This window comes from Macrobrachium nipponense, chromosome 12 (assembly GCF_015104395.2).
Source record: "Macrobrachium nipponense isolate FS-2020 chromosome 12, ASM1510439v2, whole genome shotgun sequence".
Taxonomy (NCBI): Eukaryota; Metazoa; Arthropoda; class Malacostraca; order Decapoda; family Palaemonidae; genus Macrobrachium; species Macrobrachium nipponense.
The window spans coordinates 91,382,899-91,407,061 of record NC_087205.1 but is presented as its reverse complement, the minus strand read 5'-3'; the positions used below and the strand labels follow the sequence as shown (position 1 = coordinate 91,407,061).

General features: G+C 41.5%; 1 protein-coding gene across 2 annotated transcripts in view; it reads left to right on the top strand.

Moving 5' to 3' along the window:
- LOC135224653 (charged multivesicular body protein 1a-like) overlaps positions 1-23,956 on the top strand; it is a 49,768-nt gene extending 25,812 nt beyond the window's left edge. For both annotated transcript variants that reach the window (XM_064263873.1, XM_064263872.1), the window contains exons 2-5: positions 14,842-14,915; positions 19,162-19,304; positions 19,510-19,666; positions 19,934-23,956. In XM_064263873.1, the coding sequence (XP_064119943.1) occupies positions 14,847-14,915; positions 19,162-19,304; positions 19,510-19,666; positions 19,934-20,152 (588 nt within the window). In that variant the 5' untranslated portion in view covers positions 14,842-14,846 and the 3' untranslated portion in view covers positions 20,153-23,956. The remainder of the gene's footprint in view (positions 1-14,841; positions 14,916-19,161; positions 19,305-19,509; positions 19,667-19,933) is intronic.
- The last annotated feature ends 207 nt before the right edge of the window (positions 23,957-24,163 follow it).

The window sequence follows — 24,163 nt, the reverse complement described above, 5'->3', positions numbered from 1 at the left end:
CCCCCCCCCCTGGAAACAGGTTGGGGAGAGAACGCTCGGCTCAAGAGAAGTGTCAGGCACCCCTGGAACAAGGAAACGAAAGGTGACCTGGCACATCAACAAGAAGGAGCTCGGATGGCGGTTTGGCTAGCTTTGAAAGCTTTCGAGCCCCACGTCCCTAGCTTCAACAGTTCAGAATCAACTCGGACAAACACCTACGGCCCTGGCTTAACATCAGGAGGAAGCAAGTGGGGGGAACTCCACTCTTTCTTTTCCCTGTAACGAGGGACAGCAAAAGAACTTCTGCTTTGGGGCAGAAAAAAGGAAGATTTGTCTTCCTTACCAGGTTCGTACAGGGGAGAAAAGAACGTCAGAGCAGACCTGCCTAAGCAAGGAAAGATTCAAGTTCTGCCGGTCAAGAGTGGACTCTGCACTGAAGATGTTTGCCAGGACATGTTTTGGAAGCTTTTGGGGCCAAACCCTATATAGAAACCTCTTCGCCACAGCCAAAGAATAAATGAGGATAAGCCAACTAACTGACTCCTACGATTAATCGGAACCCGAGGGCAGTGTCGATAGACGCGTTCCTACTAGATTGGAAGGGTCTAGACAACGTAGTGCATTGCTTTTCCCTCCATTCAAGAATGAACTGGGAGAGAGGACTAAAGAAATTTGCAGAATCGGACGGCAGCCAAGGATGGACGCTTGTAGCCCCGTTCTGGCCCGCACAAGTTATGGTTCACAGAATGGGTACTGGAATGGTTAGTAGATCCTTCCTGAGAAAACATTACCACAGAGGGATCGATCCTGCTCAGAACAAAACCCCACTTCGAGAGGTATCACCAAAAAAACCTCCCCGCTCTAGATTCCTGACTGGCTTCAGGACTGTCAAAAGTTTGGCAGAACGAGACGGCTTTTCGGCAAGAGTAGGCAACTGGCTATCGCTAGCAGCAAGGAAGGCCTTCCTTTACACTTAGAGTCTACCAAATCGAAGTGGGACGTACTTATCTTTTCGGCTGATGGTAGTATGGAAACCATCACTTTCCTTTTCCCTTTTTCCAAAAGTACCTCTGTGACAACAAATAGCAGGACTTCTTACTTTTCATTAGGGACGAAAGTGGATTGGCTTCGGTATGGGGGCAATCCAACCTAAAGGGCTATCGTAGCATGCTATCTTTGCAGTGTTTAGGCACAGAAAACTTAAACATTTCAAGAAGATAAGGACCTTCATGACTAATTAATAAGATCGTTGATTTTGAAAACAATTCCAAGAAAGGTTTCTCCAGGGGTTCCGGAGTTGGAATCTGGATGTAGTGCTACGTTTTAACCTGAGGTCCAATAAGTTCGAAAACCGCCTCAGTCTGCAATCGTTTAGAGGAACCTCCACGAAGAAGACAATTTTCCCATGGCATTGGCTTCCGCAAAAAAGGGCTAGTTGGGAAAACTCCATGCCACTAGAAGGAAATGTGGGATTCAGAGGAGATTGCAGGCTATTTGTTCATTCCTTCCTTCGTTCTTAGCCAAGAACGAGAAACCCCTCAAACTCCATTGGCCTAGGAGCTTTGAAGTACAAGGATTGTCTGCCATTAGTAGGCGAGGAAGCAGCAGGAGAGGTCTCTTTGCCCAGTAAGAAGTTTGAAAATTCTATCCGACAGAGAAAGAAAAACAAACTTAAGGGCAATGATTGTCAAACTTTGGTGCTCTTGGAAGAAGGAACTCCAAGGAGGACACTTTCAGAAGAATAAGCAATGCGCTTTCTTTCTTTATCAAGAAGCCTGGTTGGAAACGAACGCGCCATGCGACTATGGTGAGGACAAAAGTCCAATACGAAAAGTTCTTTTAAGGGTCAAAGCTCCATGAGGTAACGAAGCTATTGCCACGTCATTGACTCTTTTAACAAAAACAACTTATCCCTGAGTAATATTATGAAAGGGCAACATTTCTGGCCGTTGCAAACTCCAGTCTTTCGCCAAAACCACATATCTTGAGAAGAGACGTCCAAAATTACAAAATTAAGTATGAAAACGTGCTTCGGGTTAGGCGGCCCATACGTATCGGCGGATTCGGGCTGGGCAGGGGCAGGGGCTGGAGACCATATCCTTAGTAGTATATATTTTTTCCCCTGTTTTAGGTTTGTAAGTTTTTTGGTTGTTTGCGAAAAGACAAAAATGCGGGGTTAGGCATGTTTTTCATTTCGTTTAGTTGCTAACAATGATTAGTTTGGTTAGGTGGAGCGGTGTTATGTTTGAGCTCCATTGCAATGATAGTGGTTAGGGTTTTCTAGTCCATATAAGTGGGCGAATCCCCGTTGACAGATTCCTGCTCGGATTCTATCAAGTAAAGGCGGACAACCAAATCCTATTTGATAGACCCAAAGAGGTCTGTCAGCTGTAGGTCACGCCCTCGCTGAAAGCTCTTAAGGACAAACGCAGGACTCATTAGGACAGTAAAAACTACGAAGGCTCTTTTAGCCTAAACAGGGACAAGAACCAAGGTTGTTTTTAACATCCTACAACTAGTGTTGATTGTTTTCCCCTTTTTTCCAACTATTTAGATTGCTGTCTCTTTTCCCTCCACCAAGGGTGTCAATCAGCTAAGTATATTATCTGACAGGAAAGTTCATGTACAAAAAATGTTATTGTTAGTATACAATAAGGTTTTGTACATACTTACCTAGGCAGATATATAACGATTGAGGCCCGCCCAGGCCTCCCCTCAAGTGGAGACCGGTTGGAAGGAAAAAATTAAAAAATTGGCTGAAAGGGAAGGAGATTGGGTTCTTACATCCGCCCACCCAAGCGGCGGGGGTAAGGTAGATCCACAAACTGACCTACCTGTCGAGGTGTGCCAGCGAGTTTGAAGTGTCTGTCGTTGACCGTCAGAGGACGTATAAGCTAAGTATATATCTGCCAGGTACAAGTATGTACAAAACCTTATTGGTTTATAATAACAATAAACATATTTCCAAATACCCATTCCCATTTCAGTCCTCCAGAACAAAAGTAACCTCCAGCTTCATCCTCGACGGGACGGGTTTTGGGGTACCAGTTCAGGGCACTTTGCTTTCGGTCTGCTCAAACCGCCCACAGGTGTTCACGGCCTGAGTGTTCACTCTGGTGTTATGCTATTGGGCCATTCGCACGGGATACGTCTTGATGATGGTATCTCGACGATTGGTTAGTCCATGGCGAGCTCCACCCGATCGCAGTTGCTACAGGACAGGGATCGAACTCGACTGCCGAGTTCTGTTAGCGATCTGGGGATCGTTTGTGAACTTCGAAAAGTCCGACTCTCGAGCCCAAGCAGAGGATGAAGTACCTGGGTTATGCTGAATCGAACACGGTAGCAGGGAGAGGTCTTCCCCGCAGACTCGCGGATCCAGCCAGATTCAGGGAGGCAGCCAACCAGTTCCTGTCTTCGGCAGGGACCAAAGGTAGATCCCAAAGCGATGGCAAGTCGTGAGCGGACACCATGGTCGTTCACTCGAGAAGTTAGTCCCTCACGGGGCATCTTCACCTGCGGTCTCTTCAGTCGGAGACTAAAGGAGAGTTGGTTCACAGGGCCGGACGGATCACCCCCCAAGCTTTCCAGTGTCATGACACAGGAGGTGAGGGTGGCAGGACCCTAGCCTGTGGTGGCTGGACGACAGGAACAATCCTTAAGAGGTAGTGCCCCCCTGCGCACTCCCCACCCCCCCGGACATGCAGCTTGTTCTCAGAGCGAATTCGAACCGAGGGGATGGGGCGCAACACCTGGATGGAGTTGATGACCTTCAGGACGTGTGGCGGGACGAGAACCGACAAGCACCTTCACATCAATGTACTGGAACTCAAGGCAGCGTTCCTCGCTCTCCAAGAGTTCCAGGACCGCTTGATGGGACACTCAGTGGTGTTGATGTGCGACAACACCACGGTGGTGGCTTACGTCAACAAACAGGGGGGACTAGTGTCTCTCCCGTTGTACCAGTTGACTCGGCAGGTGCACGAGTGGGCCGAGGCACACTCAATAGAGCTGTCGGCACGCTACATTCCAGGGAAGAGGAATGTAGTAGCAGACACGCTCAGCCGTCGGGATCAGGTGATAGGGACCGAATGGTCTCTACACCAGGACGTGGCGGAAAGGCTCTTCGACCTGTGGGGGCGACCAGTCGTGGATCTGTTCGCCACCCGGCACAACAGGAAGCTCCAGGTGTTCTTCTCGGCCGTGCCGGACCCATGGGCAGCTGCAGAGGACGCTCTTCAACACCCGTGGGACAACCTCTTCGCCTATGCCTTTCCCCCGTTCAGCCTGATTCGCAAGGTGATCAGTCGAGCACTGGTCACCCCGAATCTCAGGATGATCCTGGTGGCTCCCAAATGGCCACAGGCCATTTGGTATCCGGACCTGCTGGCTCTTCTCGCAGGAGAACCGAGAGAGATTCCCCCTTGGCACAACCTTCTCGCCCAGCCACACGTCGAGCGGTACCACCGAGCAGTCCAGTCTCTACGTCTTCACGGCTGGCTGTATCCACCATCTCTTGCGAACGAGAGGCTTTTCTCGTAGCGCAGCAACAGAGATGGCTGGAAACGTCCGTCAGTCCTCTGCAGCTGTGTACCAGGGGAAGTGGGCCGTCTTCTGTGGTTGGTGTCGTAGACGGGGTCTATCTCCTCTCAGAGGCCACTCTTCAGCAGGTAGCGGATTTCCTCGTTTTTCTTCGCCGAGAGAAGCTCCTCTCAGTCCCCACAGTCAAAGGATACAGAGCCGCCTTGGCGCTCGTCCTGAAACTGAGGGGATTGGACATCTCGAACTCGTTCGAGATCTCCTTGCTTATGAGGAGCTTCGAAAGGTCTTGCCCACCCAGGGAACTCAGGCCCCCTGCGTGGGATGTGACTCTCGTCCTTAGGAGTCTGACTCGAACGCCGTTCGAAGCCACTCCGAGGAGTCGTCAGACAGGGATCTGACCCTCAAGACCCTCTTCTTGCTGGCCCTGGCATCGCGAAGAGAGTAGGGGAACTTCATGGTCTTTCCTATGATGTACGACACTCCAGGGGATGGGGATCTGTGACGCTCGATTCGTCCCGAACTTCGTTGCGAAGACTCAGAAACCGTCGATCCCTGACGACAGGTTCGAGTCATTCACGATTCCCTCCCTATTGGACTTCACCGATAATGATGCGGATGAGATGCTGCTTTGTCCTGTGAGGGCGCTACGGCGCTATCTGAAGAGAACTCGACACCTCAGGCCTGAGTGTCGACGCCTCTTCGTTAGCACCGGGGTCACCAAGAAAGAAGTATCCAAGAACACTCTTTCATTCTGGCTGCGTGAGGTCATCAGAGGGCGTATGAGGCTGATGGTGTGACGACATCCGTACGTCCCGTACCGAGAGCTCACGAAGTCAGAAGTATTGGCCCCTCGTTGGCGTTTCGTAAGAACTTCTCCGTGGCGCAGGTCCTGAAGGCAGGGGTCTGGTCTAACCAGACTACCTTTACGTCCTTCTACCTCGGGATATTGCCACAGGTCCTTGGATACCTTTTCCTTGGGACCCGTGGTGGCTGCTCAACAAGTTGTGTAGCTAACCCAGACCCTCGCAGGCTGAAACAGCATCGAGTCCTGGTGTGACTGTGTGGATGGAGTGTGAGTGAGTGAGTGACTGGCTCTCTCTTCCCATCTTTTCCTCCTCCTCTACTGTGGGCAGAGGGCACGGTCTCACTACGCTGGATGAGGACGAGATGCAGGTGAGCTATATGACAGAGCCCCATCCTATCCCTTTCACTAGGGATAGGAGCAGAATATCCACCACTTCCTTCTACAAGGGGGGGAAGTGGGGATGCCTACAAGAGTCAAAACCCATGACTTTATATTTGCTCCTGTACAGGAACAAGTTCGTACATTGCTGGTACGAAGAGATACGCATGCCTCTCTCTTAGTTACTCGGTCCAGAGGTCTGACCATTGATCCTGCGGTGCACACCCCGATCAATCGGACAGAGGCTGGATCCCTCCCTCGCTCTTACGACCAGGGAGGCTTCCAAGGTTGGGCGAACACCAGTCTGTTCACAAAAGACTCAGATTCCTCCCACCAAGAAGTGAGTCTTCCTATTGTAAAAGGACCGAAGGTTTGTATGCCGTGTCGGAACAAATGACAATTTGTCCAAAATTGCATTTTTCCTAAACTATACAAACCTGAGGTCCTTTTACACATAGCCCCACCTCATGCCACCCCTCACTCTGCAGTTTTTGCTTGGGCCTAAAAGCAAAAGTGATTTGTTTACCTCCCAGTCGCGCGCGCGCGCCTGTCGGACAAGCAGTTAACTACCGAAACCCCTTGTTCGAAAGCTTACGACCTATCCAGCTGCCGCTAGTACCTTCCTATTGTAAAAGGACCTCAGGTTTGTATAGTTAGGAAAAATGCAATTTTGGACAAATTGTCATATTGTTAAGATACAATAAAGTTTTGTACATACTTACCTGGCAGATATATACGATTAAGGCCCACCAGCTCCCCTCAGGAGACAGATGGAAGAGAAATTATGGCTTAGAAAACGGGAATAGTTCCAGACCCCGCCACCCAGCGGCGGGAATGGTGGATCACCTGACCTACCTGTCGCGTGTGCCGCGAGTTTTGAAATTCTGTCGGGACGACCGAGTCTATAGCTAAGTATATATCTGCCAGGTAAGTATGTACAAAACTTTATTGTATCTTAACAATATCATTTCTTGTCAGGCTGTTACGTTCATCCTTCGGGGAGAAGTTCCAGCCGGCAGCCCCTAGGTCTCCTCCCTCTCAACTTTCGTCTTCCAAGACCGTTTAAGACCCCTGAATTCGTCGAGATGAAGACATCGCTGTCGACCAAGAGGGCTTTTAAGAAGCTTCAAGACTTTATGTCTAAAAGGAAGGATCAGGGCAAGGACCACTTTCGCCCATCCGCCCTCTAGACTCGCCGGGAAAGGAGGAATTTGGTATGAAACCAAGAGGACGTGGGAGTAAAGGTTCCTTCGTCCGCTCTGGTGACTTCTCCAGTTTAGTGGACGCTCAGAGGAGGTCTCTCTTAGCGTCTGCTAAGGTGTCCTGGACTCCTGTGGAGACGGACCACCACTTGAAGGGACTGCTTCGCACCCTAAAATGTCTTTAATTTCCTAGACTGGTGTCTGGGGAGTTTTAGACCTTCAGTCTAGAAGTCCTGATTCTCTCAGTCTGGGGGAGCTGTCCAGCGTGTTGTCATGTATGGACAAGGCCGTCAGGGATGGTTCGGAGGAGCTAGTTTCTCATTTTGGAACTGCTTTCCTGAAGAAAAGAGCTCTTCTTTGCAATTTACCGCTAAGTCGGTATCTCCCGCTCAGAAAGCGGAATTGCTCTTGCGCCTCTTTCGGACCATCTCTTCCCCCAGGCTATGGTAAAGGATCTTGCAAAGAGGTTTGCAAGAGAAGGCGACCCAGGACCTCTTGGTACAGTCTTCAAGACGTCCAGCAGTTCCTTCCACTTCGGCATTCAGCAAACCCCCTAAGAAAGTCAAACCCTTCGCGGGGGGGGCACCCCCCTCGAGAGCAGCTCTCGAGGGAGAGGTTTTTCGAGAGGAAGAGCTTCATTCAAACCCAAAACCACCATGAAGATCTCGTCCTTCAGACGCCAGTCGGGGCTAGACTGGAATTCTTTGCGGAGGCTTGGAGGCAGAGAGGGGCGGATCCTTGGACTCTCAAGATAGTAGAGCGGGGGTACAAGATCCCCTTTTTACAATCCTCCTCCTTTAACATCAACTCCCAGAGACCTCTCTCCATCTTATCAGGGAGAGAGAAGAAAAGTATTCTTTTCGATCTGTTAGACCAGATGGTCGAAAAAAGAGCGGTGGAACAAGTCTTGGACCTGGAGTCACCGGGCTTCTACAACAGGATTTTCCTAGTGCCGAAGCAGTCGTCAGGTTGGCGCCCGGTCCTGGATGTGAGCAGGCTCAATCTTTTTGTAGAAAAGATCAAATTCAAAATGGAGACGCCTCAGTCGGTGCTGGGAGCCTTGAGACCTGGCGACTGGATGGTGTCTCTGGACCTGCAGGACACGTTACTTCCACGTCCCCGTCCACCCTCTTTCAAGGAAGTACCTGAGATTCGTCTTAGACAACAGGGTTTGGCAATTCAGAGCCCTTTGTTTCGGTCTCAGCAACGGCCCCGATGGTTTTTCACAATGATAATGAGGAATGTAGCGAAGTGGCTCCAGTTCGTCAGGGATCAGGATATCCCTATAACCTGACGTCACGTTGGCTGATCAGAGCGTCGTCGAGGCAGAAGTGTCTGAAGGACCTTCAGTTTACGTTAGCCCTAGCAAAGTCTCTGGGTCTTTTGGTCAACTCCGAAAAGTCGCATCTGACCCCGACACAGTCCATCGTGTATCTGGGGATTCAGATGGATTCAGTGGCTTTTCGGGCGTTTCCACCCAGGAACGTCAGCGACTGGGTTAGAGAAAGTCGCAGCCTTCCTAGAGAGAGAAGCTTGTTCGGTGAGGGAGTGGATGAGTCTGCTGGGCACCATTTCCTCGCTAGAAAAGTTTGTCTCGCTGGGAAGACTGCACCTCAGGCCTCTTCAATTTTTCCTTGCGGAAGAATGGACGTCGAAAGAGGACCTGAATGCGATCCTAAGGATCTCCAACAAGGTAAAAGTCCACTTAAGATGGTGGCTCGACCCTCAGAAGTTACGAGAGGGCTTCTCCTTAAATCTTCTGAGAAAGACCTAGTGTTGTTCTCAGACGCTTCCATTTCCGGTTGGGGAGCAACACTAGGGGGGGGAGGAAGTGTCAGGCTCCTGGAGAGGGGAACAGGTAGCCTGGCACATCAATGTAAAAAAGGAACTGGCAGCGATATTCCTGTCGCTGCAGTTCTTCGAAGACAAACTGTCAAGCAAGGTTGTTCAAGTCAAACTCAGACAGTACCACAGCCCTTGCGTATCTAAAGAATCAGGGAGGAACTCACTCCAGATCCCTTTTTCTCCTGGCGAAGGAAGTTCTGCTATGGGCAGACGCAAGGCGCATCAAGATCCTGACAAGATTCGTGGCAGGGGTTCAGAATGTCAGGGCGGACCTTCTCAGTCGACGAAATCAGATTCTACCAACAGAATGGACCTTGCACCAGGAAGTCTGTCAACAATTATGGAGATTGTGGGGACGTCCTCTAGTAGACCTGTTCCCGCGCTACATCAAGGACGAAGAGGCTTCCTCTGTATTGCTCGGTTCTGGATCCAGGGGCAATTGCAGTGGACGCGTTGCTCTGGAACTGGACAGACCTGGATCTTTACGCCTTTCCCCCATTCAAGATCATGGGGACGTAATGAGGAAGTTCGCAGCTTCAGAAGGGACAAGGTTGACTCTGATTGCCCCAATGTGGCCAGCAAGAGAGTGGTTCACAGAGGTCATGACATTTCCTTGTGGACTTTCCCCAAGAACGTTGCCCTGGAGGAGAGATCTACTCAGACAGCCTCACTTCAAAAGGTTTCACCAAAACCTCTCCGCTCTGGCTCTGACTGCGTTCAGACTAGTCGAAAAAGTTCGCCAGAGCGAGAGGCTTTTCAAAGGCAGCTGCGAGAGCAATCGCTAATGCTCGAAGAGCCTCTTCAAGAGCTGTCTACCAGTCTAAGTGGTCCTCCTTCAGGGCACTGTTTGCAAAAAGGAAGGAATTTCCTCTTCCACGACCTCTGTGAATCAGATAGCAGATTTCTTACTCTATCTAAGAAATGTGCAGAAATTGGCAGTTCCTACATCAAGGGTTATAGAAGTATGTTGTCTGCCGTTTTTTCGCCACAGAGGAACTGGACCATCTCCGACAATAAGGATCTGCACGATCTCTTAAGGTCGTTCGAAAAACCACCAAGATTCCCACAGGCAAGACCGCCCATCATGGAATCTAGATGTGGTTTTGAAACATCTGATGCTAAGTCCCTTTGAGCCTCTCCATGAAGCTTCTCTAAGGGACTTGACGAGAAAAACGCTTTTCCTAGCTTCTCTGGCGACGGCGAAGAGAGTTAGTGAATCCAAGCGTTCAGTAGCCTAGTGGGCTTCAAGGGAGACAACGCTGTCTGCTCGTTGAACCCATCTTTCTTGGCTAAGAACGAGAACCCGTCTAATCCTTGGCCAAAGAGCTTTGAAATCAAAGGAATATCGAGTCTCGTGGGTCAAGAACCAGAGAGAGCCTGTGCCCTGTCAGGGCTCTCAAGTTCTATGTGAATAGGACTAAAGAGATAAGAGGTCCCTCAGGTAATCTCTGGTGCTCGGTGAAGAGACCAGATTTGCCGTTGTCGAAGAATGCTGTTGCTTTCTTCTTGAGGGACGTCATTAAAGAGGCTCATTCATCTTGCCAGAAGACTGATTTGAGCCTCTTTAAAGTGAAAGCTCACGAGGTCAGAGCCGTAGCTACTTCTCTTGCCTTCCAAAGGAATATCGTATCAAGATATTCTTGATAGCACCTTCCTGGAGGAGCAATTCCGTATTCGCCTCACATTACCTCCGGGATGTGAGAACGATTTACGAGAACTGTAGTTCTTTGGGGCCTTACATTTCGGCAGCACAGTTTTGGGGGCTGAAGGTAAGCTCTCTCCCTATCCCACCCTTAGCTTAGTTAGGTTAGTTTTATTGTGTTTTTGGTTGATGGTGAGATCTTCTGTGGAAATCTCCCATTCCTTAGTGTTAATGTCAGGGGTTTTTTGGTTAGTTGGTCAGTGTGGTCGGTTGCTGTGTTACTGCCATATGTTTGGCTAGATGATCTTGTCACATTGTGGTCACGTCCCCGTTGACAGAGCATCCAGAGTGCACCAGCACTACAGGTCCAAACCTGGCTGGCAACTCTGATAAAAGCATAAGCAGGCTTTAAGTGACAGTAATCACAGAGTCTACTTTGCTATCAGGTAAGGAACCAATAAGTTAATCTTTTATTTAATTTAAGTTTCCTAAAAATCCTAGTCTGTCTCTACCCACCATCCGAAGGTGGGATTCAGCTATATATATATCTGACAGGTAAGTTTCATGAACAAAATGTTATTGTTATAATACAATTAAGTTTGTTCATACTTACCTGGCAGATATATATAATTAGAGTGCCCACCCTCCTCCCCTCAGGAGACAAGGGTCATGAATAAATATTGAATAGAATGGGAATGGTTCCTGATATCCACCTCCCAGCGGCGGGAATGGGTACTACCACCTGGCCGCCCCACTACGTGTGGCCGCGAGTTTGAAATTCTGTCGGACGTCAGAAATACAGTTATATATAATATCTGCCAGGTAAGTATGAACAAACTTAATTGTATTATAACAATAACATTTTTCCCATAAGGTCTTCAGTATCCAGTAGGTAGCTTAGGCGTATTGTAAATCTAAGGTTAGGCAGTATTGCTTAGGTCTACCTTGGGAAATCCATGAAAATTGGCATAGCTAGCCTAAACTTTTGGCTCATTTTGACGTCTAACGAGGCAACGAGGCCTACTAATGTCGTCTGAGCCTTATAAAGGTTGAGTTGTAGGTTGGCAGGCCTATGCCTATTATTTCATTGGCTTAATATAAGATTTACTTAGGCCTAAAGGGAGACAAGTTTAGAATAGGTCAGGGCTAAATGACCTAATTCAGGTCACATGGCTAAGCCCTGGTTAGTTCAGGGTACGACACTCTAGGAAAGGTTAGGTTAAGGTGGTTTTGGCTACCTAAGTCTTAGCCAGCTCCAGACCTTGTGTCAGAATGGACGTTTAGTATAGTCCTGCCGATCTGTTTCCCACATTCAGTATTACTTGTGGGAGTCGAATTCCCTGGCTAGGTCAGGCCGTGGCATCTAAGCGTGTGTCAGGTTAGGAAGGTAAGGTCTGGTTAGAGCAGGACGTGGCATTTAACCCTCTTACGCCGGAGCGGTAAAAAAAAATTTGTCTCCCGTGTGCCGGAGGGGTTTCGGAGTGAGCGCGGAAGCGGAAAAAATATTTTTTTCAAAAAATCACAGCGCGCTTAGTTTTCAAGATTAAGAGTTCATTTTTGGCTCCTTTTTTTGTCATTGCCTGAAGTTTAGTATGCAACCATCAGAAATGGGAAAAAAAAATTATCATATTACATATATAAATAATGCGATATATGATAGCGCAAAAACGAAATTTCATATATAATTGTATTCAAATCGCGCTGAGCGCAAAACGGTTAACGGTAACAAGCTACTTTTTTTTGTTGTAATGTTCACTAAATTGCGATTATTTTGGTATATAACACATTGTAAAACGATCAAAGCAACACAGAGAAAATATTATCACAAAATAATGCATGAATTCGTAACGCGTGGACGTAAACAAATATTTTTTTCAAAAATTCACCATAATTCTAAATATTGTCCTAGAGACTTCCAATTACTTTCAAAATGAAGACAAATGATTGAATATTACTATACTGTAAGAGTATTAGTTTACAATTGCAGTTTTCGACCATATCTGACGAGTTAAAGTTGACCGAATGTTTGAATTTTTTTTTTTTTATATATATTTTTTTATATGCAATTATTTCGGAAATAAGAAAAGCTACAACCTTCAAATATTTTTTGTTTTATTCTACATGAAATTGCGCACATTTTCATATATAAAACTTTATGAAATGCCTAATATGAAATGGAGCAAATATACCGAGAATGGGATGTACGTATTTCGGAGATTTGTGGCGGAGAATCCACGCGCGGAGGGAAGGAAAGATTTTTTTTTTTTTAATTCACCATAAATCTAAATATTTTGCTAGAGACTTCGAATTTGTTTCAAGATGAAGATAAATGACTGAATATTACTGGACTGTAAGAGTTTTAGCTTACAATTGCGTTTTTCGACCATTTCGGTAGAGTCAAAGTTGACCGAACGTGGTTTTTTTTCTATTTATCGTGATTTATATGCAAATATTTCAAAAATGAGAAAAGCTACAACCTTCAATTATTTTTTTTTGTATTCTACATGGAATTGCGCACATTTTCATATATAAAACTTTATGTAACAGCTAATTTAAAATGGTGCAAACATTACCACAATCATACGTATGATTTTTTCGGAAGAGTTTACCGGCGACGTAAAGAAAATGTTATTATTTTTCATAAATTCACCATAATCGAAGTATTGTGCTAGAGACTTCCAATTTGTTGCAAAATGAAGGTAAAATGCTTGAAATATTAACATAGAATAATAAAGCGTTTTTAGCTTACAATTGCGTTTGTTTTTCGAACCATTTCGGTAGAGTCAAAGTTTTGAACCGAAAGGTTTGAAATTTTGGCAAATTATCGTTATTTTAATTATATGAAAATATCTCAAAACTGATAAAAGCTACAATCATGAGTATTTTATTGTTGTATTCTACATAAAAATGCGCACATTTTCATATATAATACTTCATGTAACGGCTAATTTACAATGGTACAAAAATTATGTCAAAGTGACGAAAAAATTTCCGAGATGTGTCACAGATACTTTTTAGTGCGGCAAGAAAGAAATTCGAGCTTGCGCGCCTGCGTATCGATTGTAAACAAAACAACACCTTGATCCGTGAACTCCCAGCATCCCCCAAGGCGCGTGATTCAAGAGTTTTCGGCTGGTAGGCCTAAAACTATTTTTCCGCGAATTTTTAAATAAAACTTTTGTATGTCGACGTAAAATACGTCCAGTCGGCACCCGAGAGACAAAAAATGTCGACGTAAAATACGTCCAGTCGGCGTAAGAGGGTTAATTAAAGTTTAGGTTTGGCCTGTTATCACTGTCAGATATCTCACTCCTCTGTAAATTTAATCTCTGTCAAAGTCCTTGAAGCGTAGGCTAACCTAACCTAAATGCCTAGACTAATATGCCAAGTGTTTGTTGTGGCAGTTATTTAGTTAATAGGTTATACTTATAATAGTTAAAATTAAAGACTACTACTGTGGCATGGTTCCCGCAAGTTGCCAATTAGGATATTTACCACCATTTGTTTTTGTTTTATGTGTATGTCTTTTTAATTATATTTATCTTTTTAATTTTACGCTTGTCTCCAAGGGACTGGTATTAAACACAACGCCCATTTTGTATGTAAACTATTAGCTATCAAACCAAAGGGGTGGGGTTAGTAGTCTTCAGTTTTACCTTATAGTTTAACATAATTGCTCATTCTAAAGGTGGAGAAATAGCCTGAATTGAAGACAGAAATACTGTTGGTATCGACCAGATTAATTTCTGTAGGAATTTTAAAACACTGTATCCCATATGCAAGTCATCCTAGGCTTAAATTGACATATATTATTGTAGTTCTCTATAGTTTTTAATATTTAAAGTTTTTTTTTACTAACCTTGCTAACCTTTAATTTTTTGCATCTAGCTTTAGCATACAAGTATGGTACATTTACTACAAATTGATGGTGCTGTTTAGCGAATCTGGTTGATATCAGCAGATAAAGGGATCGGGTTCAATTGTGAGTGTGAGAAATCTTTGTGGAAATACAACATATGAAAAAGTGAGAAACACGAGACAATCTGTCACTGGTCCAAGTCATAACTGCTACTAATAGGAAACAGAAACCTACCACCTTGAACCACACTATTTAAGAGAGGTAAATGTCTGGCAAAAGCAGACATTCATACTCGAGAACAGTATTCGAGTAAAGGAGGTACGCGTGACCTAAAACAGGTTGCATTGATTTTATCAGTTATGAACATTGAGGCTTATGAACAATATCCAACTCCTGTGTGGTATTTGCTGAAACTTTCATTAAATGTTTCTCAAAAGTGAGATGTGTTGCAGATAGGACCATTTGTTCACTTATCTTGGAGAACTCTTCTGGGTATCAGAAAATGTTATGTTGGTAGCCTATGTTTAAAACAATCATCTGTTATACTGTCTTTGTAATGTGTAGTAATATATACTACATTTTTTTCCAGATTGCATGTTCCAGCTGAAATTTTGTGGAAAGCAGATGGAAAGACTTTCGAAGAAAGCAGAGAAAGATCAGAAGGTAAGTTTTTATACATTTTGTAATAGCTTTTTGATGACAGGATGGAACTTATATATTATGACCTTTGTAATATGATAATAAGTTGACAGTAATGTGTATACAGGCGGCCCGCGGTTAACGGCGCAATCACTCAACGGCGAATCGGTTTTACGGCGGTCGTCAAAAATATTCATTAAAAAATAAGGCATTTTAAAGGTATCTTTACGGCACAAATTTCAGTTAACAGCGCCGCTAGCGCCGTTGTCTAACGAGTTCATACATATGTAGAAATGCCGTTCAGACCATAAAGGTTATGCAAATTATATTAAACAAATTTTTATGGAGAGTTATTACGTAGGTTATTTAGGGTAAAAGATATGCCTCTGACGCTGTTCTATGCCGAAAATATCGAGTTACTTAAGTGCAAATTTAGCTATGGATGTGTCGATTCATAATTGTTCATGCTTTTGTTTAAAATGTGTGTGAAAATGTATTACGTGAAAGGCATTTTTATTTCTGTACAGAAATATGATACAAAGGCAGCTTTTGAAACTGCCCTTCACGATAGCAAATACGATGTTTTTTCATGTTCTTTCTTGTAAGCCGCCGCCTGCCGCTCTTCCGAAAATATCGATTTAAAAAAAGTGCAAATTAGCGATCGATGTGTCGATTTTATAAATGTTTATGCTTTTATGTTTAAAATGTGTATGAAAATGTATTACGAATAGGGTATTTTATTTCTGTGCAGAAATATGATAAAAAGGCAGCTTTTGAAACTCCCCTTCAAGTTATCGACTACGATGTGTTTTTCAAGTTCGTTCTTGTATGCCGCCGCGGCATACAAGAACGAACTTGAAAAACACATCGTAGTCGATAACTTGAAGGGGAGTTCAAAAGCTGCCTTTTTATCATATTTCTGCACAGAAATAAAAATACCCTATTCGTAATACATTGTCATACACATTTTAAACATAAAAGCATAAACATTTATAAAATCGACACATCGATCGCTAATTTGCACTTTTTTTGCCGCCGTCTGCCGCTCTTCCAAAAATATCGAGAGAGAGAGAGAGAGAGAGAGAGAGAGAAGAGAGAGAGAGAGAGAGGAGAGTGAGAGAGAGAGAGAGAGAGGAGAGAGAGAGAGAGAAAAAGTGTGCAAATTTAGCGATCGATGTGTCGATTTTTCAAATGTTTATGCTTTTATGTTTAAAATGTGTATGAAAATATATTGCGTAAAGGTATTTTCATTTTTGTACAGAAATAAGATACAAATTAAGGCAGCCTTTGTAACTACGCTCCATGTTGTCAGGGAATGGTTTTTCATGTTCGTTCTTGTCCGCCAGTTCCGAAAAATGCATTGTGTTATTTTTTATTAATTATGCATCTTTTCCATAAATCCTTTTAAAAAGTTATACATTATTTCACTGTATCCAAGAATATTGTATGTATTCTATATTATTGTATTTTAAAATACTACGGCAAACTTAGCCCGTATTCCGCGGAGCGGCCAATGTTGTGGTTTGAAATCAGCTGATGAATACGAGTGTTTCACCATAACGCAATTCTGAGAGAATGCTCTTGCTTCTAGTTAGCATAAACGAATATCTAGATACTTGACTTATATGAGACAAAGTTATTTTTCCTTATACAGCGTGTTTTTAGGTGGAAATATTTATTGAATATGTCTCGTTGTGAATGTGAACTACTATTTTTTTCGTTAACAGATTACGTTGGCGGCATGTTTATTGCGTAACAAATTACGTGATTCCGTTCGCAATACGTAATCCTTTATATCATCGTAATACGAACTTTACGTTATTTATCTTATATCGGCGTGAAACCAACAGTAAAATGTGTTCTTTCAAGCACAGTAGTTTTGATTAAATTATTTTATCCCAATTTTATCTATGGTTGTGTGTGATGGCAGACGTTTACTGCAGTTTTATCCTTGTTGCCGATGTACGATAATAGTCATTAGCAGCTTGAAACAGTTTTCTCAGCTTCAGTCATAATTAGGTTTAAATTTAACGGTATATTTCCCGATTGATCTTTAATCTATATTGATCTCTGATTTATAGCGAAATAAAGTTTTATACATTAAGATATCTCAGTTCTCATTCTATACATAACGCCATTTATAACAATACGGTAATGTTGCCACTGTAGTACGATGATCGAAATACAAGCCAAACAGATGTTATCCAGTTCGGTTGTACTTAGAAAAAAAAAAGTCGTTTCTCGTTCGGTTGTTCATGGTTGTACACGTTCACGCAACGAGTATTACGTTAAAACCAATAACTTTTCACCATTCTCTTTTGCTGTTATTGAACTTATGTAACTAGAAGATGGATAAAGTTAGGCCATTGTAATTTGATCTCTCATAAAATCGAACTATCAAGACTAATGATCGTAACCTGAACACTACAGATACCTGTACACTGTATAAACTTTATTATATCTTTACATACTCTAGGACACCCACATGTACTGTACAGTAAATTCTATAGTACTATACTGCATAAATATAATTTTACTTATTGCGCCGTTGTGGGATTACGGCGCCTTTGACTGGTCTAGAGTTTCGAAGAAGGTGCGGCGGCCGTAGGCTTTAAAATCGCTCAGCGTCGAAAATCGCTTGGCGTCGGTGGCCAGGAACGGAACCCCTGCCGCTAACCGAGGGCCACCTGTAATGGGTTTATATCTGACACCACCCTGCCTACAAATATGTTATATTCTGGACAGCTATTTGTATGCTGAATTGTTTGTAAGTTTGTTACTCCACTTTTCATGCCTATTGAAGTACAGTGTCATAAAATTAATGCAGTATTGTAGATTTTTTCATCCTAAAACACAATAGTACACTGTATGTGCAGAATAGGGGTGCAAAAAAAAAATTTGAATTTACAAGTGACAAAGGAGAAGTGCTCTGAATAAAATTTAAATTTGCGATCTCGTTTTTGTGTATCACTGAGTGTTTGTAAGTAGGGTGGTGTCGTGTATTTTTTTTTATAGTCAAATAATAATCATTCTCAAGTTTATTATTATTCTCTTTCAAATCAGTTCTATTCCTCTTCTAAAAATTATAAGCCCATGGTTTCAGTTGTTAGTAACCATAAGTAAAATAAAAAGCTTAGGCAGTGGCAATTAGTAGAAGAAATCCTTTTCAAACATTCCAAATGGTTGAGAATTGAAATGGCCAACAAACACAAAAAGAGGAATCTCTTATCATTTTACTGTATCTTAGCCATGATGATCATCAATATCATCTAAGACTGGATTGCAACAGATAGAACTCTAATGTTATGCTGGCCATGAACCTTTATAAATTCAGTCTCACATGTCGCATAATAAATATGCCTTATGAATGGCATCGCTTGTTCCCTCGCGTTTTCTTTGGAATAAGCAATACTGTATAAGATTTTACAGTACGTAGACAAGTGCTTTTACCTTATTTTTTTTTACGATTATAGTTTGGCCTTGTTACCTAAAATTTTCACTTAAAATATGTAAAACATTTGTTACTAATGTATACTGTAATTGTCATCAGTTTTGCTGGTTGGTGGATGGTGTAGAATGTGACCCTTATGCCAGCACGGGGCCTTGTCTAGTAGCCAGTTTCTGTAGTTAGGTGTTCAAGAGAACAAGAGGCCAAGCTTGGACCTCTAGACTTCAGCCAAAAGAAATGAGTTTGGTTTCATATCTTGTTTTCTTTACTTACCTCATATCCCTCTGACCATGATCTCCACCTTATGATGTGCTAGATGTTGCAATGCTAGGTACACGAGTTATTTTATTTCATTTTCTTTAAAATTAGAAACACGCTTTTAACTTCATATGTTGATGGTCATGAATATGTAAGACTTTTTTTGGGGGGGGAATTTTTTTAAAAGCAAGTGATTGTTGTAGCAGTACATCCTAGTTAAGATATGCTTCGAAAAGAGGCAGATTGTAGGGAAAAGCTTTATGGAGAGGTTTAGTATGAAATAATGAGTTTTCTTTTCCTTAATTATCTATCTGATTTTGTGTTGAAAAGTATACATTAGGATTTAACAATATAGCAGAAAAAATTGAAATATAATTCACCTGCATTACTGTAATTCTTTATTTTATATGTTGACCACAGTGGAGACACAAATAGACCTTCAGGAAAATAAAATTCCATACATCCAAAGCTGTTTTTACAGTAGATGTTCATATTTATCTGCATTTGATTTTTGTATTTATCAGATTTTGAGTGTTTTTCTTATTCTCGAATGCTCTTCTCCAGGTTCAAGAGGGAAAAGTGAAGAAGGCCTTGCAGCAAGGTAATGTTGAAGGAGCAAGAATATATGCCGAAAATGCCATTAGGAAAAAGAACGAGTCTTTGTCCTACCTTCGTATGGCGTCAAAAGTGGATGCAGTAGAGTCTAGGTAGTTGTTGTTTATTCATTGTTGTCTCTTTGAAGTTACATGGCTAGACTTGCTTTAGATTCTGTAGGGGGAATAATTCAACTTAAAAAAACTAGATTATCCCCCTAGGATTTTTTTGTCTCCTGTAATGAGATATGTGTGTCACTATATTTTCCATCCCTCTTAGTGCTTTTCTTAATTAATATTTATACTTGTCAATAAACAGGATTCAGTCAGCTATGGCTATGAAAGGTATAACTAAAAACATGGGATCTGTAGTGAAAGCATTAGACCAAGCTCTCAATTCTATGGACCTGCAGAAAATATCAGCTGTTATGGACAAGTTTGAGTCTCAGTTCGAGGACTTGGACGTGAGAACGTCGGTAAGTAGTGCAATATAGACTGTAATTGGCAGTGGATTTTCAGGTTAATTTGAAATGCAAATGGGTAATTTTTAAAAAGTTAAAATTTTAGAGTAATAGTAACACTGATGGTTGGTTAGTATATAATCTTATTATACTGCTATGTTAGAATGGAGCATTTATGAATAGGTAAGCTTTTGTCTGTTTTTATTTACCTAAAAATACTTATTAATTTTACAATTAGTGGTTCTTTTTAGGCATGTATTTTAACATAACCTATTCCAACAGGTATTGGAGGATAGCATGGGTGCTGCAACCACACTTTCCACACCCAAGGAAGCTGTGGATGCTCTCATCCAACAAGTGGCTGATGAAGCTGGTCTTGAAGTCATGGACAAACTTAATGATGCACAAAGTGTTCCATCAGGAAGCCTCGCAGCAACAGGGGAACTTACCCGCGATCAGGAGGATCAGCTCACTAGAAGATTGGCCGCCTTAAGAAACTAAGTTTCTGAAGGGTCATCGAGGATCAAGCCTTAAACATATACATGGTAGTTATTCAACAGAAACCATATTGTGATGTCCTTCTGTTGAGAAACTTCAGGAGCTAAGACTTCAATGATAAACACTGTCTTGGCACAATTCTGATGTGAAATGTAAGCAAGCCTCACAAGTGTCTTCTGTAAAACTACACCAAAATACCCTTTCTTTTTGTTAAGAGCTCTAGAGGTAGGGTGCTTCAAGCTTTTTTCATAACATTTGAAACTTAAAATATTTTGACTCTCCTCTACATTTCGTGAAGAGGAGACTTATTTTTCCACAAAGAAATTAAAGTGAATATTTATGTTACTGTACAACAATTATATAAGTTTAAGAAAGTGTTTTTTGGCCAATAATTAGCGACTAGTTTTTTTGTACACCAATAGTTTGTAGCCGATATTGATGTTTGGGAAACAGTAATTTTTTTGTTGTGAATTTCTGGCATTTACTTAGTCAAGAGAAGTTAAGTAATGTTTAGGAGTTTTACTAAATGATCCTATAACTTTGCAGTACCATCATTCAGCACTGTTTATTTTTCTTTATCGACAAGTGGTACTGCTTGTATGGATTAAATATATATATTTTTTTGTCATTCTGTAGAACAGCTATTCTTAAAAGGCTAGCTACTTGAGTAACCTCTTAAGTTAGGTCCCATTGTCTGAAAAAGCACTTAATTTGAGTTAGTGATTTTTTTAATATAGGGAAACCTGTGTAACAAAACTACCGAGGAGAAGGACATCTTGAAATCTTGTTCAAGGAGGAAATATTTATGTACATATTACTAAATTGATAGGTTCATGTATTTGCTTTTTCTATGAAGTAAATAGTTTTCTACTGCATAATATTGTATATAATATTGATTTACAGAATGTATTAAATGATTGGGCATGTCATATCATTTTACCTTTGCTGGTCAGACAAGTTGAAAGATCTGTCTAGGCAAGGTAGCGTCTCTCTAAAGTTACCAATACAGAACTTTTTCCATATTGAAATAATTTTGTTAATTTATTTATGTATGCAAAAGTGGGAAACTCAACATGTTCACTGATCCTAATTTATGATTGGATGCAAATATGGAATAGTTTTATGCTTTTTAAAAGTTTGTGATTATTTTTTACATGGCCATAACAAACCTTACTTCATATATATTGTAAAGGTTATGAGGTTTGAAACACAAAATAGTAATTGATAATATTTAGCAAATGGGAATGAGTATAATGAAAGAATTTTATGTCACAAATGCTGTTGGTTTTTTATTTTTTGTATGTCTCCAGTCTTGAGATTTTTGGCTCTTTTCGTATGTTGGAAAAATTTTGCTAAATCAATAAATAAGGGAGAGTTGTAATATTTTTAATGTTAGGTTGGGCATGATTATATATATGAACTTTGTTGCTTTGACAAGCATATTGGTGATGCTGCAGATTTTAAATTAATTCCCAGTGCATTTGCAGTTTAGTGGCTTTTTTATATTGCCATTTATGCTGGTTGGGATACACAGCCATGCGTCGCTTAACTACCAACAACTTCCTGTGAGATGTGTATACAGGTATGAATCTTGTAGTGGGCCCCTCAGAAACTATAATAATAGAACAAGAAAGAACCATATGAAGTCCACAATCAAGGTGGCAATATAATAATAATAATTATAGTCAGATTCTCATGATTCACCCAACACCAGTGACAAAGGTATGGAATACTCCCCAAACCCCCTTCACCCTTTCGTCCAACCCATGGGGGGCAGAGCTTAAAAATAAATTATAGGCCGGTACTTACGAGGGTAATAAAAACAGCTACATGTGATAGGAGGGTAATAGAAACAGCTACATGTGATAATGAGCGAGAGAAAACCAAGTGTCTACTCTGTAATGTTATTTTACAATGTGTTACTGTATGGTACTTTTCAAAATGAATTTAATAGTTTGGCTATCTGAACTTGCAGCTGTACATTAGTAGTGCTGTACTACTTGCAGTAAGAAAAAAAATAGCATTTGGCAGTACTGTACATCATAAATGACTTGCACATAATGGCATACATGAATCATCATGTACTGTATGCATTTCACAAAGCTGTAAAATATATATAGTAATTGTACTCTACGTGAATGTATGGGAATTAAACATGTACATTGTTTTTGTGATTGCTGTACACTGCTATTGTAGATAAATTTGATTGAGAACCATTGTACACAGATTTTCCACCTTTGTGCTATTGAATAGCTTTTTTTTTCCACTTACAAACAATGCTAAATGTTATTAAATGAAATGTATTGTTATGACTGCAAAGATATATATATATATGAACTGTACTATTACATGCACTTGTTTTCTACACGGAATGTGAGATAGGCATGTTGTTTGGAGGCTTATTTTATTTGCTGCATCCTGTTCTCCAATCTAGATTTTTGGACTTTTATTGACTTAAGGGACACCATAATGCAGTTGGATATTGCCTGAGCAGATGTAAGTGGCACATGACTATTGCAGTGCAATACAAATGTTAATTTTTATAGTTCCACTGCTTAAATGAGCACAGGTAAAATGCAGTTATATTATTTTGGCTAGAGCATAGTTCTGTATTTAGTTATCATGCAGTACATAATATATAGGAAAAATTAGTTTAACCCTTTGGATTGAAGAGAGCAGGAGAGTAAATTTTACCATTTGTTTTATCTTTCTTGGGAATTTTATGTAAATCTAATTTTTTTTATATAAAAGTAGATTAAAGACATTTATATTACATTTCAAAACATTGCTATGAAACATGTTACCAAATCTTGATAGAAAAGTTAATTTATTGAAACTGAGAAATATGTCAAAATTGGCAACTGTTAACAATTTTTCTGCCATCCTACTGTCCTTTTGTTGCTGTTTCTCTAACTTAAATAGTAATTTGTCAATATTTATAGCTGTCTCAGTTTCCGGTATCTGAACCCATAAACTGTAGGTAGTGATCAAGCTTTAAACCTAAGGTAGCGCACTGGCTAAAGATGACATGTGCATTGTAATTTTTTTCATGTTGAATTTTTAAAGAGGAATTTCGATTAAACTTCTTATCTCGTGTATATTGACAACTTGCCTTTTTCCATGCATAAGCATTTTAGTTGCTGTATAGTCCTAAAGTTTACTCATGAAATATGCAAATTTCTTCATTCGAGGAGGCTGTTGGTATGCTATATGTTTTTCAATTTGTGTTAAATGAATTCCTTACCTTCATTATAGCCTTTATTGCTCCATTTTCTTGATAAGCCAAGTATCTCTCTTTGTCTAAGTTTACAGTTAAAACTCCCTGCCTTTCACTCACTCACCAATAATGTATGACATTGGGAACAAAATGTTACTTTCTGATGACTGAATGTTTTGATAATTAAATGTTGCCTTACCTCTATTTTGTATCTTATGATAATCTGCAGTTTGCACCCCTTGGGCCAGTCTTGAGTGTTATGTGATTTTAATATGGCTGTCTGGTTAAACCATCTAATAATAATACCCTATACTTTACAAGGGAAAAAGGGAAGCCTGCATGGGAAATGTTCCCAGATTGACATTTTGTGTACCAAGTTGCTAATCTTGTTGGATGAAGATATAAATCATGCTACCTTGAGTTTTAGGGTTGTGTAGTCTTTGTAATGAAACAGACTTTTTTATATGTACCTAGTTCATGCAAATTGATTGATTAATGATTCTGGGAGTGCTGAGGAGTTGTAACATGGAGTTATTTGACTGAGGAATGTGTACATTTGTTGCCTATGTTATAAAGTTTTATGTATCTTGTCATGCACTTTTGTTCTCTTACATCCTCCTTCCCAAAAGAGCATTTAATGAATTGTTGGTGGGTGGACTAAGCTGCTGAATGCCATATAGTGGCTTTTGAAATATGAAGGATCTGAATGCAAGTCAGGACTGGGATGGGTCGGGAACCAAGGCTCTTGTAACCAGGGTTGCCGTTTTGAGGAATTTCGTCTACTACTGTGACATCTG